Below are 15,875 nucleotides of genomic sequence, written 5' to 3'. Positions count from 1 at the left end.
TCTCTCTCTCTCTCTCTCTCTCTCTCTCTCTCTCTCTCTCTCTCTCTCTCTCAAGTGCTTAATCTTTAGATAAATGTTTCGAACATTTTTTTGGCAATTTCTGTTTATTTTTACGCGCTCAGCAAAATGAATGGGCTGATTTAAACATGTAAAACGGTTTAAATGATAAGAAGAGGTCGAAAGATTCAATTGCATTCAAACCAAATAGCGATGGTAATGTGAATTCTCTCAAGGTCATCCAATGTGGTCGAAAAAATAAATAAACAAATAATTAAATTTAATTATTCATTCCAGATGATGACTTAATCAATAGAAATTAGTGTAAGTGGCATTAAAGTCAAGCTCTCTTCTTGTATATATTTTTTTATCAACGACGGTTCAAATTAATTTTAGCAAAAACTGTCTGGCCACACTGAATAACAAACGTAAACAAATCATATACTAGCAAGACAGAAAAAACGCCATTGCACAAAGGAGAAGAAGAGGCAGGAAGAAAAGAACGAAATATTAGAAGTAAATATTGATAGACCGCGATAATGTTTCGCCGCACGAAAATTGAAATACGTAATCAAGGCGCAGTTCTTCAAATACAGGTTCAGTAACGCAGGTTATACAGACCGTATCACAATGACTTTTTTAAAATCTTTTTTTCTTTCTCTTTACAGTTCAGTATACTATGCTCTGTTCAAATCAATCGAAAAATACGTATAGCACACGTTCCGCTTTTGCAATTTACGGGCAATTACATTGATAATGGACGACAGCAAGGTGTGTCTGGTCACTATCGAGAGAAATTAAATCCTTTACCACCTACATTCTATCTATTGTCAGTTTTGGACGTGTCACCATCACTTGTTTTAATTTGGCTTTCTGGAAATTTATATACTGTTAAAAATGCTTCAATTACTAAACAGTATATTTTGTGTTGCACCTTTTCTCGATAAAGTATTGTGCTTCATACATTTTACGTAAAAAGAAAACGGTTGTTTGGAGAAGGTTATGCATTTTTCGTCGAATTTTCATTTTTGAACAATTGATTGGTTTGATACGTTCAATTAAATGAGCAATTCGACGAAATTCCAAAGACAGTTCCATTCGAATTGATTGTAACCATTGAATATTAAAGTAAATGCATTTAAATGGGTATTTTGTTCAAAATGAGGCATTCATCTTGTCTCATTATGCCGACCAGAAGCAACCGACGTAATTTTACCTTAATTTTATTGTCCGAATACAATTTGTCGTCATTATCGTCTCCATTAATATTGAATAGATCACATGATCTACTGTTTGTATTGATACGTCCTTTTTACATTCTCGCTTACTTCGATTCGATTTAAATCTGCTGTTATTGCTGTATTGTTTGAGAACGTAAACTTGACAGGGATTTTCACACATCAATTTCATTAGAATTGGGCTGTTCAGGTGTATGCCAAATGTATGACGCAAATAGCACATGTCATCCATTGGACACGCTACTATTCTCTCCACACATCACACACACAAAATGATTTGTTGAAAAGTTATAAAGCCACAAATCAATTGAATCATAATGCGCATACTTTATTACCGTCACTCATTTATTATTTACATTTTTTTTCGCATTTAACAAACGTTTTTTTGCCTTTTTTTATTTAGGAGCGGAGAATACTTCCGTGCAAATGATGATTTAGCAACAAGAAATTGTTTCACATTGAAACTGTATCGATTTGATTGAGGAAAGGGAATTTCCACAAACACGAATTCAATCACCATTTGTAATGTACACAATGCAATTAGACCTCATGAATTTGAACTTCCCTGATTCAATTCATTGTCGACAGTTTCGAATTCTTTTGTCGATCTATAAATTTCATGCGTACATTCCGAAATTTCCGTAAATTTCGTGATGTGAATACTGAATACTCTTTATCATGTGGAAAATGTTCGAAATTTGGTAACTGTAAACAATAAAAATTAAGATAAAATAAATTGCCAGGCGATGAAGGAGAATTCAACGATGGAAGCTATTTCGATGTGAACAAAAGGCGATGAGAGATAGGCAGTGAAAAAGGTCGATACACTTGATCAAAACGATGCCTTACGACCTATTAAGTTCTTGTTTCGTTTGAATTTTTTTGTTTTAAATACTATATTGCGTATTTGCATATCCTTTTGTTCACTTCATTTGAGTATATATATATGAGCCACACGCGAATTCATATTTTCCGAAGACTAGGGGGTAGACATGATTCATCTGATTTAAAAGATTCAGATTGTTTAGATGACATTTAAAATGTCATTTATGAAACACAAGAAATATTAATTGAACAATTAAAATTATTTGTCTTCGAAAAAAATATTTTCTTGACGTTTTCTTAAACTCATCATTTTTTCTATTACGTGTTTTTCTGGTAAATTCCAAATAAAATTAGAATTTAGAATTTGTTGAACGATCATGTTGGTAAAACCATAAATGATGCTTATTTGACATTTGGATGATTCATTTGACTCAGTGTGATTCAAAGTTTTATAATTCATGTCTATCCCCTCGCTCAAAGAACAAAAAAAAAGAACCATTAAAAAAACTCATAAAATCTTTGCGAATGTATAAAAATCATATCACATCACATGCGAAGATATAAAACACATGGATGGTGATCGATTCAAGACTTGTAGTTCGTTGTACCAGCTCGTGATGCCTGCTCCCTCCTGCCTTACACCCATTCGGTCATGATTCGGTTTGTTTGTGGTTCTCTCTTAATTTACATTTAGAACAAAGTCAAAGTCCACAGCCAACCGGTAGAAAGGGGTTATGAAAAACAAAGATAGATACATATAATAAGTTAAACCTGAAAAATGTATATTTTTGTTTGAATTTTGTAAATTGTTCGTTTCCAATTTGGACATATGATTTATATTTTCTGATGTATAAAAATATAGTATGTTATTTTTGGCTTCAATTCTATGAATATCATGTGTAAATCAAGATACAATTAGGAGGAATTATTGTGATTGTTCACTTAGCACGTCATTTTTGTTTGCATTTTGATTCGATCGGAATCGATTGAATTTTTGTTGATTCGAATCAACGAATTTAAATATGAAAAATCGACCAAAATTCATCGCTAATCATATCATATGATGAGTTGTTTTTGTTTTGTTTTGCGCATCAAAACACGCTCAAACACACTTTTCACTTTTAAGTGATTTGTGTGTTTTGAGTTGATATGGATTCTCTCGTTATTTTTAAATCAAGTGACAATCGATGCCGCTGTTCATTTGAATTTAAACAAATATACTATGTAAATATTAATTTAGTAATGACCTCGCTTTGGTAGCAATTCACATGTGCTTTTTTTTGTATTATTTTTGTGCGAACACTAAACGATGCTTGCAAATAGAATAATTAAATGGACGAGGTCCTTTCAACAGGTTTCTACAAATAATCACTTAAAATACGTAGAACATCTGCAAACGGAAATAGTTTTTTTTCTGATCTTTCATTCGTTTGTTTGTTTGTGTGTGTGTGTGTCACATTCGTTTTCATTCATCCCGATGTGCTTGCGATGAAAGAGAGACGCGATTTAAAATAGGAACACGCTTTTCGAAAAGTCAAAATGTTGACGTCACAAATGTAGCACACTCAATGAGAGAATTGTGCGTGCCAAAATGCATCCGTCAATGTGAAATAAAAGAAACTCTCGGTCGCTGATTGCTCTATCTTTGAAAGAAAAAGGCATTTTACTGTGTGTCCACTTGTAAATGCAGTCCAAAAGACCGACTTGAAAGATCATATATGATCACTTCACGATGTGGCAATTAAGTATTTGCCATTTTCTCAGGCGTTCGGTGAATAAACACCGCACATTGCTATACACACGGTGCTCTGTTACTGCTGATTTTCCCAAAGTGAAAACAATATATAATTTTTCACACATATCTCAATAGATTTGTGTTTCCATCGGGCCCAGTTCTATTTTCCATTTCATTCGGAGTAAACGTATTTTCCCGTTCATACCTTGGCATAACGACGACAACAACGACGACGACAACGAATCATAGACCCGCGTCAAAACGCTGTTCTTTCTTAATAAACTCTATATTATATAGTATATGTTTAAATTTAAAATTTGAAAAAAAAAACGACTGAAAAATCATCATTTGAAATACGATAGCGAGTAAATAAAACTGCTTAAATTGTTGTTGTATTTCCACTTATCCTCGGCTATTCATTTTCATTGATATATCACGATGTGTGTTTAGTTTTTGTTAGCGAAAAATATCTGTTATCGCTATCAATTTTGAATGTTATACTACGTTACACGTATACATATCGAACGTGAATCAAATCAGTGTCCATGTGTGTAGCACCTGTCTTTCGTATGTATTCAGTAAATTAAAGTGATGAATTTATAATCATGTGGAAAATAGATAAGATGACAAGAAAAAACTGCTTTTTCTTATCAAAACAGCCGTTTACATACAACTGATTGTCATGATGTTTGGTTAATTTGTTCGCGAATAAAAAAAAGAAGACGATTGTATGGTAAATATTGTGTGGTTGCAGTCATATGATTTTAATAAATCTTGTTTATGTGAATCGTGATAAATTCATTCTTTTAAACGGTTTTGATAATTTGAGAGACACCGCATTTTGTGGCGACAAAAAAGCTCAAAAATTGGCGACGATAAAAGTGCACAAATATTCAACACACATCGATTCAACAGAAGAAGAAGAACAAGATTCATATTGTTACTCGTGATGCGTTTAATAACGTTTGTTCGTGTTATATACCAGAAGGAAAAACTTTATCAGAAAATATCATCGTCTATAATTAGTTCATTTGGTTGTGCCGTCTTTAAATTCACACCAACCAATAAAATATACGACAATATCTCTCGCTCTCTCTCAACTAAACTAAACACCGAAGGATTATTATTATATTATTTATTTTTTTGTTGTTCAAATTTTTTTTTTTTTTTTTTTTTGAACTATGAATGACACACATAAAACGGAACACAGAATTTTCAGTTGATTTTTTGTTTTCGTTCAATTTAGGTGTTTTCGAATGTTTTTTACCTCATTCACACTTGCATTGTGATTTCAAAGACTCGGAAAATTTGAAGCAAATTTCACAGTTTTTTTATTTTGCACACCGAGTCTACTAAACATTTTCGTTTGTTTATTTTCATTCAATGTGTGTACATGTGGAATTTGAGCAAACAAATAGCATAGCGCGTTGATGTGTGTTTTTTTCCATTCAGAGAGAGAGAGATCCAATTGTTCGAATTACCTTAAAATGCACATCGGCACAAGTGCGTCATGCCGTATGTGTGCGAGAAGTGTTATATGTACTCTTAATAATAGCATAAACAATTTTTTGTTGTTGTTTATAATAGACATAAAAGGAGGCACCACCTTAACACCTCTTCTTTTACATTGTGTGAAAATCGATTGTTCCATTTTATTTGAGTATTGGCAGGCATTTCTCACCTGATACAAGCTGGCACGTACCAATTGAATATGAAAAATCCTGTGGTAGTGGCCAATGGCACGTAATTATTGGCGCCTATTGAGCCATTCTTGTTTTTTTTTTTTTTCAATTCTATTTTCTCCTCTTGTTTTATACCATCCTAATCTCAAAATCGTGATTTATAACTTTGCTTTATCACTACGATACTATGGGAAAGAGTGTAAATAAACATATTGATTGACCTTCGTTTGTTCTACGAAGCTCTTTACATTTATAGGTGTAATTTATACAATTGAAAGTTGTAGATGTGCAGCAATTCTTGAATGCACTACAAACAAACAAACAAACAAAACAAATCAATCAGACATACTCTAATCAGACAGCCAGCACAAATTTGTCTAATTCTTCGCTAATAATTTCCAATTTACCAAAAAAGGTGTCAGATTCTTTTTATTTTATGACCATTTATCATTGAAACAAAAACAGTGAACGATATTTTTCTAATAATATGACAAACACTATAAGGTGCAGACGCTGTGACGTTACTACAGCACTTCGCTATGGACAATACATCGATTGTGAAAAAATAACTTTGCTAAAATATTCAAAGTAACTGCTAATTTACTGACTGAGTGTGGTTTGCATGCAAAAAACAAAACATCTTTCTTTCCATTTGTTTTGGATTGGCGTAAACGATAGTGGTTTCCATTTACAATTTTTTTTTATAAGAGGGCAGTTTTACTACTTTTCGACCCCCACACCACATCATAAAATGAAATCATGTTCACGCTCGATACTAGAATAAACTAGGGAAAACTAGGCCATGTAAAATAAGAGAAATATTAGAAGAAGCTAGAGCCAACCATGTCAAACTCCATTCAATTATAGTTATCACCAATATTGGAATTGAATTCAATGCAGAAATTATGAATATTGCATGCATTTGTTAATCCATGAAAATGTCCCATTCTGTAGAGCTGACTGTAGCAGATACAAAAATCTTCGTATTCTTCTACGTTGAATATAAATCAAATTGATGTCTAACAAAAGCACTCTGCTGTGAAATGAACAAACAGCAACGAAATGTCAGTATTTGGCGCAAAAAGCAATAATCAATTTAAGACATCATTTTTTTCCATGCCACTTGTTCGTGTTGATATGCATACGTTAATTTCGAATATTATTGAATTGTTTTGCAGTGTCAGTCAATCGAACCGCTGTCTATTCACTTTCACAGCAAAAAATAAAACTAACAAAAAATCATTTCGAAAACTTTTTCACTTCGTCGCACCTGCAATAATCGGGCGGCGCTTAAAATTAATTTGATATTCCGATAATATTTTGACAATAGAAAAGAAAGTTGGTTTGGCATGCAATAACAATTCGGGAACGAAAATGAAAATGGGTGCTATAAATGCCTGTACAACCTTTCGTGACTATTCTAAATTAGAGAAATGTTCATATTTTTGACACTTGCATTTTATTGCTTTGTAGACAATTTGCACATCGTACACGGCGCTCGTATGAATTATATATTAACATAAAACACACACAGAACACCGACAGAACTTTTATAGGAAATGGATAATATATGACATACCGAAAATACCGAACAGAAGAGAAACAAAGGCCTAAACCGATTTGGGTCACAAATAACCTGTTGATAAGATCAAATGAAAACGAAATCATTTAAAATTTCCAAGAAATTATTTGTTTTTGTTTTGATCGAAGCAGAAGGCAAGGTGAGAGGGTGAGCAGACGTGAGATTAAGAAAAAGGGAGCAATAAAAGGAGAGAGTGAGGAATATGTCGAAAAAATCCGACAATTCGAAGGTAAAACGAAATGTGCGAAAAGTTCGCTTTGAATTGCCAACCACATTGGGACTCAATACCGATGACAGTGCGAAATGGAACACTGTCAATCACAAACAATTCGACAAGTTTGATCAACATCCGAATAAGTTTTTAATTACAACAAAAAAGGATGTGAAAAAGGTGCATGGAACAGCAAACTATGTGAATGGAACGTTGAACTTTTCGACAACTGACTATGGAAGGATGATGCCGAACAGCAATGGAAGTACAACAAAGTCACCGCCTCCATCGATGACATCGATGAGTGTATTCACACCAAAAAAAGAACCGTTTGAATCAAAGCCCATCACGTTTCGAAATCAGTTTACAAACGATGCATCGGCGAAAAGTGCACGAAAAAACTGTTCTATCGATCATCAATACTGGGATAATGCAGTGAATCGTCGTGGCATACTGCTGCATGTAAGCGCCGAAAATCAAGAGGCCAATCGAATAACATTTCGCAAAAATAAAATACGAAGATACACATCAATTTTAATGGGTCCAACAAATTACTTTAAACGATCTCGAAGTCAATCTTTGATAAATAAATCAAACGTAAAACGATCATCCACATCAAATACACTGGAATTGCCGACAAAACAACCGCAACACAAAAAAACCGCACACAAATTCAATTTCAAACAAAATCCATTCGAAAAATTTAGCTATAAGCTTTTTCCAATAAAATCAATGCGACGAAAGCGATGCCAAGTAAATAATTCCGAGGAATCACAACCGTTTGCAAACGACTTTGATGAACGTGCTTTATCAATTGTTCGAAATGCTTTAAGCATTAATCCGAATGAGCTTGAACACCAGTGCACCGGCAAACAATTGAGCGAAATACTTCAATTGACACACAGATGGCAGCCAACGACACATTCAATGTCCAACAGTGATAATGTATCGATACGCGAGTTCGGCAACTCAGTCGAATTTTGCACTTTAAAAAAATTAGATGTGAAAATGTGAGTTGAAATCTCTTGCTTGAGTTTGTTATTTGAACATTTCGTTTTTGGTTTTGTATTATGAGCATGTTTTAGTTGCATTTGTTCAGAATTTGATGCTTTTTTTTAATTTTTAAAAAGATACCGAATTTACGAATGTGATTTTTATTTATTACATTGTTTTCATTTTTAATATATGGTTTAATTTATCGTTATAATTATCCGAAAATGTGTTTGTATATACGGAAAAATGTAATTGATTCCAAAAAAAGAGCAAACAAATAAGAGACACAATAAAAAGCCATTGCAAAATACGAGACAGAGTAAATAACGGGCGGAACGTAGAATTGGGCAAACACAAGACAAGTCAATGGAAATAATTTTCAGTTTGCACCGAAATTAAGGATATAAAAACAATGGCAAGCAATAAAAAAAAACAACACACAAACCTTTAAGTAAACGCTGTATAAATTTAGATACTTGCCTCCGCAAATTGAAATTAATTTAAGCAAACACAACAAATGAAACGAAGCGGATTTATTTATGTTTTTTTAGTAAATTTACGCGAGGTAAAAATATTAATTGTCTGCCGATTTTCTGTTTTTTATTTGTTTTATTCATATATATGTTCTCTTTCAATTGTTTCCAACGCGTAAAGATATGATCAAACGTTGTATGAATACATACACTCACACCCGATTTTAAAGTGGTTAAAAGTGTTCAAATTCTTCTTGACAATTGTTGACAAGAAAAATGGTCAATTTATTTGTTGCGGTTCGGTTTAAATAATGACATTGTATCAACACAATGCAAGGAGAAATGGACTACAGCAACAACATCACCGCAACGATTTATCTCAGTTCGTCGAATGGTGTTTTGCATCAATTTCGGTAACGACTGAGCATCGAAATGCATGAGATAGAGATAGAATTTGCCGTTATCTGTCTATTTGAAAAATTCATACACAAGTAAAGTATAAAATCTTTTTGTCACTCACAATGACATTGTATCAATTCATCTGTTCGGTCTGAATTTCAATCCATTTGCTTGCATCAACGCAATTGACTTAAATAATATCGAATGAAATGTTAAGTGATGTTGACAACAAATCGCATTTCATTTCGCTGGTTTTTTTTTCTTCGTCTTCTTAAACTTATTGTGATTTCGTTGTGGTCCAATTTTCGACGGATATGCGGTAATGAAATACATCTCTCATTTTTTTGTTTGTTATTCGGCCAATAAAAAAATCGACAATATTTCCGTGTAAAATGTGAGTTTTGATAAAAGATCAACCATTGTGCCCATATTGTTTTAAAATCTCAATGTGGTTCTTTCATTGAACCGCACAACAGAAATAGCCAAAATAATAAAAAAATATAATTGAATTTCAAAGTGATGACAGATGTGGGGTGGGCCAAAGAAACATCCCAAGTGCAAATTAATCCAATTCAAACGAATGTTGGCTTGAAATTCATGGAAAATTAACTACTGAAACTAATCAAACCGAAATAAATTGTAAGCGCCAATGATTGAAAACAGATTTGAATAGCACAGAAAGAAAATGAACGTAATTTCGAATGAAATAAAATGTTGCTCACATTTTAAAAGGCAATGCTAGTGAAACAATACGTAATTTCCCGTTAAATACCATTTTTTTATTGTTTATACAAATTGATGTATATTTTACCAAATTAATAACAGATATGAGACGATTGAACACACCAAATGTAAAGTGTTCGAATAGTTGTTCAACAAAAAGAAATGAGTATACATTTTCCGCAAAAAAAGAGTAAATTTTTGTTTTGACACTTCATGATTCGGACGGCATGTATTTCTAGAAATAGCTTCATAATTAACTGTAAATCAGTAATTTTTCCTGCAATTGTTCCATGCACGATCGACGCAACTATGCATCCGCGACTGTATCCGTTGTATATTCGAAGAATCATTTGGCAGTTAACAGACACATTTAAATAAAAAAAAAAGTATGTACACACCATCGTCGCACGGATGATGATGATTTCAAAGGAGTTCTTGTGAGAATGCACACGATCGGTCGAGCATTTGATTTCTATGTATTGTGTTGTTAACTCAATATTTTACTGAAAAGCCTCCCCCCCTTCAGTACAATAAGCATAAAACCATGAGAATTTAATTTATTTTTACTATTTTCAATTTTACTGTATTTTAATTGCGCAGCGTCAAAGAAAATTAATCACGCAATCGATTTGAACAGTATGATATTTATCGGTACGAGTGATTTTTGTTTTCTGTGTTTTACTTGTTGTTTCTTTTTTTTTCTATTATTATTGTTGTTTTCATGTTCAACATTTACAGATTCTCCCCAGTGTGATTTGTTTATTTTCCTTAAAAAGTATTCTTGTATTGGTGCTGGTGTTGATTTTCCGGTCAACATTTCATAATTTACTTTTCGTGTGCTTAACTCATCGGGTATCGATATCGGATTTGTTATCGATCGGTAATTTTAAATTTCCAACACGCATTTTGCTCCCGATTTGAAAACAATTTATAAGATATTTTGCAAAGAAGTTTCTCTTTTCATTAAAATTATGACAAAAAAAAATTACATTCGTAGCCAATTATGTGGTGTGCCATGTATATTTCATTGATATCGATGGAGGAAAATCAAAACAATAATAAACGGCAGTCCTTAATAATACGGGCACGTAGAGATTTGATGACGGAAGTAAAGTTGAAGGTTTCGCAATTCAACCGAATAATACACACATTTGTAATTTGTATTAATGTGATTAAAAGAAGCAAACAAATGAAAAGCGAAATTAACAGAAACACCACCAAACACATGTTGTTCACCGACAATTGATCACAGTATGCAATAACTCTTATGGCATCGCCGACTCTATTCGAATTTAATATGCATTCGATGTATGACAGTGTGATGACTATTTCGCGCGTGTGGTGAAAAGCACTTCGTTTTATTTTATTTTTTTGTTTCTGTACTCTTCTCTCACTCGCCACATCAATAAAAGGGGTTTATGCATACCAATGAGAATGCAAAATCGACACAAACCTCACTGAAATATAAATCAATATGCACATGGCAAATTGCTGAATGCGAATCGCTGTGTACACAATACAATATTTTGTGTGTGCAACAACGACGACGACAACAACAGCGTTGTGCGTGCTATATGTTCAATGATTACTCCACAGAAACAAAAATAATAAATAATTTGAATTATTTCACGGTTTCTTGTGCGAGCGAGCATGTTTTGTGAGCGAGCTCAATCCTGTACATGCCAACAAAAATAGAAAAAATATAAAATAAAATAATAAAACAGTAGTCGACGAGGTGATCGAATGCCACTGGGTGATTGAAATCGAACATTGTATGCTAGCTAAACACACAAATAACAAGAACATCTATTGCTAATTTTGATTTTCTATCGATAAATCTAACCGAATGCCGATTGACGTGAAATAGAGAAGAAAAAAAACAGAACGCCTCTTCTTATCTATACGAATGATTTTAATTTTGAATTAATATGATTGTTTAATTTATTTGGATAAACAAAAAATGTCTGTCAAAAAACAGTTTTCATCGAAATATCTAATAAAATTCGCCACAGCAGAGAAAAAAATAAAAATAAACGATAACACCGATTGTAACGTGCTAACCAAAATAGACCAGGTTTCTCTCTCTCTCTCTCTCTGTCTGGCGAATCAATCAAATCAATTAAATCCATTGTATGTTCGCATGCTTCTTCGATTCATCGAAATAACAAGAGCCTGAAGTTAATAGGTCAAAGTTCTGTAGAAAAACACGATCGAAAGAGAACACAATCGGTTGTTGGCAAAAAAAATTTGATCGTGATGAAGTATCAATTACGTTAATCTTTGAAATTACAAAGTTGACGTGTGTGCGAATTTGAATGAATCATGATCATGGTTTCCGTATATTTATAAATTTCGTATAGGTTTCGAGTATATTGTTTTTATTTTTGGTCTATTTGATGGCCATTAAACTAGTAGATCGTTTTTCAATTTATGTAATAGCGTCATTTTATTGTTAAATCGGTCCGATGAGATGTAAAATCTTTTTGGTTTGGGTTTACTCTCATCAATTGTAGTCAATGTTTATTGACGTATGTTCCTAATAATAACTGATCATCGCCACTAAAATTTAGGAATAACAACACAACAACTGAGACAACCGCAAAAAACCACAATTTCATTACGTTTCTAAATTGCAACGTTAATTGAATGCAAATATAAATATAAATGCATCGAATATGGATCCATGGATTGTGTCGTGTTTGATTCTGTGTGAATTATAGAAAACAAAAAGTAAATTCATTTATCGGAATCGTGCACGAATCGAACTCATCATCGCCACATACATACAGGTTTTGTGTTGTTGTTGTTTTTTGCGTAATGTTCGGAATAGGGAATAATATAATGCGTTCAATCGACTTAATTGAAATTGAAGCGTTAATAAATAATTATAATTTAATCATACGTTCGATTAAATGGTTGTTTAAATAAAATTTACAAAATATTAATTTCATCTATTAAAAAATGTGTAATCGCTTATGCCGTTTATTTTGTGAGTATTTCGAAACAAGTGTTATTGTCTTTGTCGTTTGCTGCTTTTGGAATCGATTGCTTGTAGAACATTCAATATTATGATGATCGCTATGGAAATGCATTTTTAATATATCCAAAAAGCAATTTTTTGATTTTAATATTCATTTAGCGCCAGCAGTGGAATTAAAAGTGGAAGTGAATTATTTTATGCGCTGCCAAAATCAACGAAAATGAGCAAAGACAAAGTACCATTTGTAACGACATTGTTGCGCGCCGCACGAAGCCAAGATGAAGACACAATGCGTCATGTACTGGATAATATTCTAAGAAATGGAATTGCTGACGACGAACTGAATGCTGCCGATTGCAGTGGCCGAGTAAGTGTTTATAAACAATATGAAAAATTCCAAAACGAGGTTAAATGTGCGCATGATGGCGCCAATTCCAGTAGGCAATGTTATGTTGTAACTATGGAGTGAACGAGAGAGAGAGAGAGAAAGAGAGAGAGACATTTGCAGATTAAAGATAAAAATACATCGAGTTTTTGTTGAACATTTTGTGCATGCGCAACCCTGGACACGCAATTTCATTCGATTCTGATTTACAAATAGCACGAGATTTTGATTGTCGTTTGATTGACATATAATTCAACTTTCTTGACTTCGTAAAACATTCAAGCCTTGCTTTGTGCACACAATGTACAAATTAAAATGCCTTCAGATTTCTGAATTGAATAGGCAAACAAACTGCAAATATGTGAAAGAAACAATAACAGTTGCGACCAGCCACGTCGGAATCAATTGAAATTTTATTGCATCAATTTCATTGTGAATTGCGTATAGGGCGTGACAGTAGCACATTATCTCGTGAATTGAACGATTTTATGAAAATATTCGCACAATCTAAAGAAATCTAAGATTTTTCATATCTTTTTTTCTGTAACTTTTTCTTCCTGTTTGTTTCAATTAGACTGCACTGTCGTACATGTGCTCAACAAATACAACACAATTTTTGGAAGCATTACTCCAAGTGCCTGGCATCGATATCAATAAACCGGACAATGAACTAAACTCACCGTTACATTATTCGGCTGAATGTGGTAAATTTTTGGTATTTTTTTTCTATAAGTGCTTCTCATGCGCCAAGCATTGATTTAAATAGCTTTGGTGGCCATAAAAAAAATATCGAACTATAAACATTCTTTGCGATTTGTTTATTTTAAGAATGCTCCAAACATATTTTTTGTTCTCACTCTCTAGTCGTAATTTACGTAATAGATATAATCGACTTTTAGAATAATAATTTAATGCGAAGAATGCGCAACTGGCAAAACTCTTGACGTAATTGTGCATTTGTTACATTATTGAACGGAAAATTAGAAGAAAAAAACAGCAATCGAATTTTAAAATGCTCTGGCCACACGTTAATTTCGCTAATAATCTTGTAGAACAATGCATTTTAAGCGAAAACAAATTTTAATTGGGAAATATTGTACATTTAGGTCATTTAGGTGCAATACGATTGCTACTACTACAGAGTAAGCTTGATATGGACGCAAAAAATATATTTGGTTTTACACCCCTAATGAAAGCTGCCATTCAAGGTCACATTCGATGTGCCAAAACATTGTTATTTGCTGGTAATTCGATTTTTGTTCCATACATGAACAATTCCAATACATTTCATATGACATGGACAACGTTCAGGAACTTTATTCATCAATTGTACATCCAAACAATATTTTCTTCGTAATGAAAATTTAAAAAAAGATTGTATATGAATAGGTTCATCACCAGTGGAAATTGATTACAAGCGACAATTGCGAGCCGAGCAATGGGCGCGATTTTGTGGAAGACACTCATGTGCCGAACTGATTGAGAAATGGTCACGGACCCGAAATTTGGACAAAGAATCCAGTACGGCAAATAAAGATCAAGACATTGGTGATTCGGTGATTGGTCGTGCACGTGCCAATTCAGCTGTTCCAGCAATATCCAAAGTGAATATTGCACCGATAAAAAGTGATAAAGGTATAAAACAAAATTCGATTCATTTTCTCTGTATTCGAACAATACTTTCTCCGTTTAAATATTTCTTCTTCTTCAATAACAATTTGCAGGCATTCGATCAAAAATATCAAAAGTTTTCAATTTTGTTTCGCGTGATAAATCGAATAATCAAAATCGAAACAATAATAATAACAATATTAAAGATTCGTCAAGTGTAAAAAAAGGTTTTACGATGCTATCACGATCCGATGGTTTTCTCAATAAAAGCGTTGTACGCCCATTGGAGGTGCCAAAATTGGAAGTGACATCGCCACACAATCAGGAATTAATCCGTAAATATGAAAAGCGATACAGTTTGGGTAATAATGAGAATGCAAAGCCACCAGCGTTACCGCCACGTCGAAGTTCAAAGCAAATATTTTAGTCGATCCAAACTCGAATAGCAACAACATTTATGTAATATAGTTCATTGTTATTGTAATTTTTAATTAATTGTTTCCATTGTGATAAATGGCTAATTATGCTTTCAAGAACAAAACAAATATCATCTGTTAAATATAGGTTATTATTTCTTTTTCTACTTAAGTCATTTTGTAAATCCAAACAATCCATATATATCTTCTTTTTTTGTAATTCAAAACGCTCATCGCATCCTTTTCCATGCATCACGCCACATTTGCATTGCAATTGCATTTTGGTATCGATTGGAATATACATTTCAAAATCATGTGCCATGTACTTAAATCATGCAAAGAAAATTGTTGAAAATGTTTTAAAAAAAAGAATTCACCTGACTCGGTAGCATAAAGTGTCTGAATAAGTTCAAATTCATTTATACAAACTTAAAATCTGATTTTATTGTAACATATATTTTTTGTAAAATTTTCTTCAAAAAAAAAAAAAAAAAAAAAAACAATACAAAAAAAAAAGCAACTGTAACGCAGTTGTTCAATTGCTTCCGAAATAATTACTGTAATCGTAAAAAGTTGGAGTGTTTTTTTTAAGTTCGTGTTTATATACTTAAGTACAGTTGAGTAT

The 15,875-nt window shown here is 32.8% G+C and overlaps 1 protein-coding gene across 2 annotated transcripts; it reads left to right on the top strand.

Moving 5' to 3' along the window:
- The first annotated feature begins 4,454 nt into the window (after window positions 1–4,454).
- Window positions 4,455–15,685, top strand: LOC116347048. Of its 2 annotated transcripts, none has more exons than XM_031777442.1 (7): window positions 4,455–4,528; window positions 6,951–8,280; window positions 12,998–13,205; window positions 13,798–13,927; window positions 14,330–14,467; window positions 14,613–14,858; window positions 14,948–15,685. In XM_031777442.1, exons 2-7 carry the CDS (start codon window positions 7,262–7,264, stop codon window positions 15,259–15,261), a joined length of 2,055 nt encoding a protein of 684 aa, XP_031633302.1. In that variant the 5' UTR covers window positions 4,455–4,528; window positions 6,951–7,261; the 3' UTR covers window positions 15,262–15,685. The 2 variants fall into 2 exon arrangements, with proteins under 2 accessions (XP_031633302.1, XP_031633303.1); XM_031777443.1 differs by lacking the exon at window positions 4,455–4,528 and adding an exon at window positions 6,445–6,541.
- The last annotated feature ends 190 nt before the right edge of the window (window positions 15,686–15,875 follow it).

This window comes from Contarinia nasturtii, unplaced genomic scaffold (assembly GCF_009176525.2).
Source record: "Contarinia nasturtii isolate CC-2019 unplaced genomic scaffold, AAFC_CNas_1.1 Cnas_scaffold_1699, whole genome shotgun sequence".
NCBI classification, from domain to species: domain Eukaryota; kingdom Metazoa; phylum Arthropoda; class Insecta; order Diptera; family Cecidomyiidae; genus Contarinia; species Contarinia nasturtii.
This window is presented reverse-complemented; position numbering and strand designations above follow the sequence as displayed.

Coding starts and splice junctions, on each gene's coding strand:
- LOC116347048 (XM_031777442.1), top strand. CDS start 7,262: ATGTCGAAAAAATCCGACAATTCGAAGGTAAAACGAAATGTGCGAAAA. Junction 13,928..14,329: donor ACATTATTCGGCTGAATGTG/GTAAATTTTTGG, acceptor TTGTACATTTAG/GTCATTTAGGTGCAATACGA. Junction 14,859..14,947: donor ACCGATAAAAAGTGATAAAG/GTATAAAACAAA, acceptor AACAATTTGCAG/GCATTCGATCAAAAATATCA.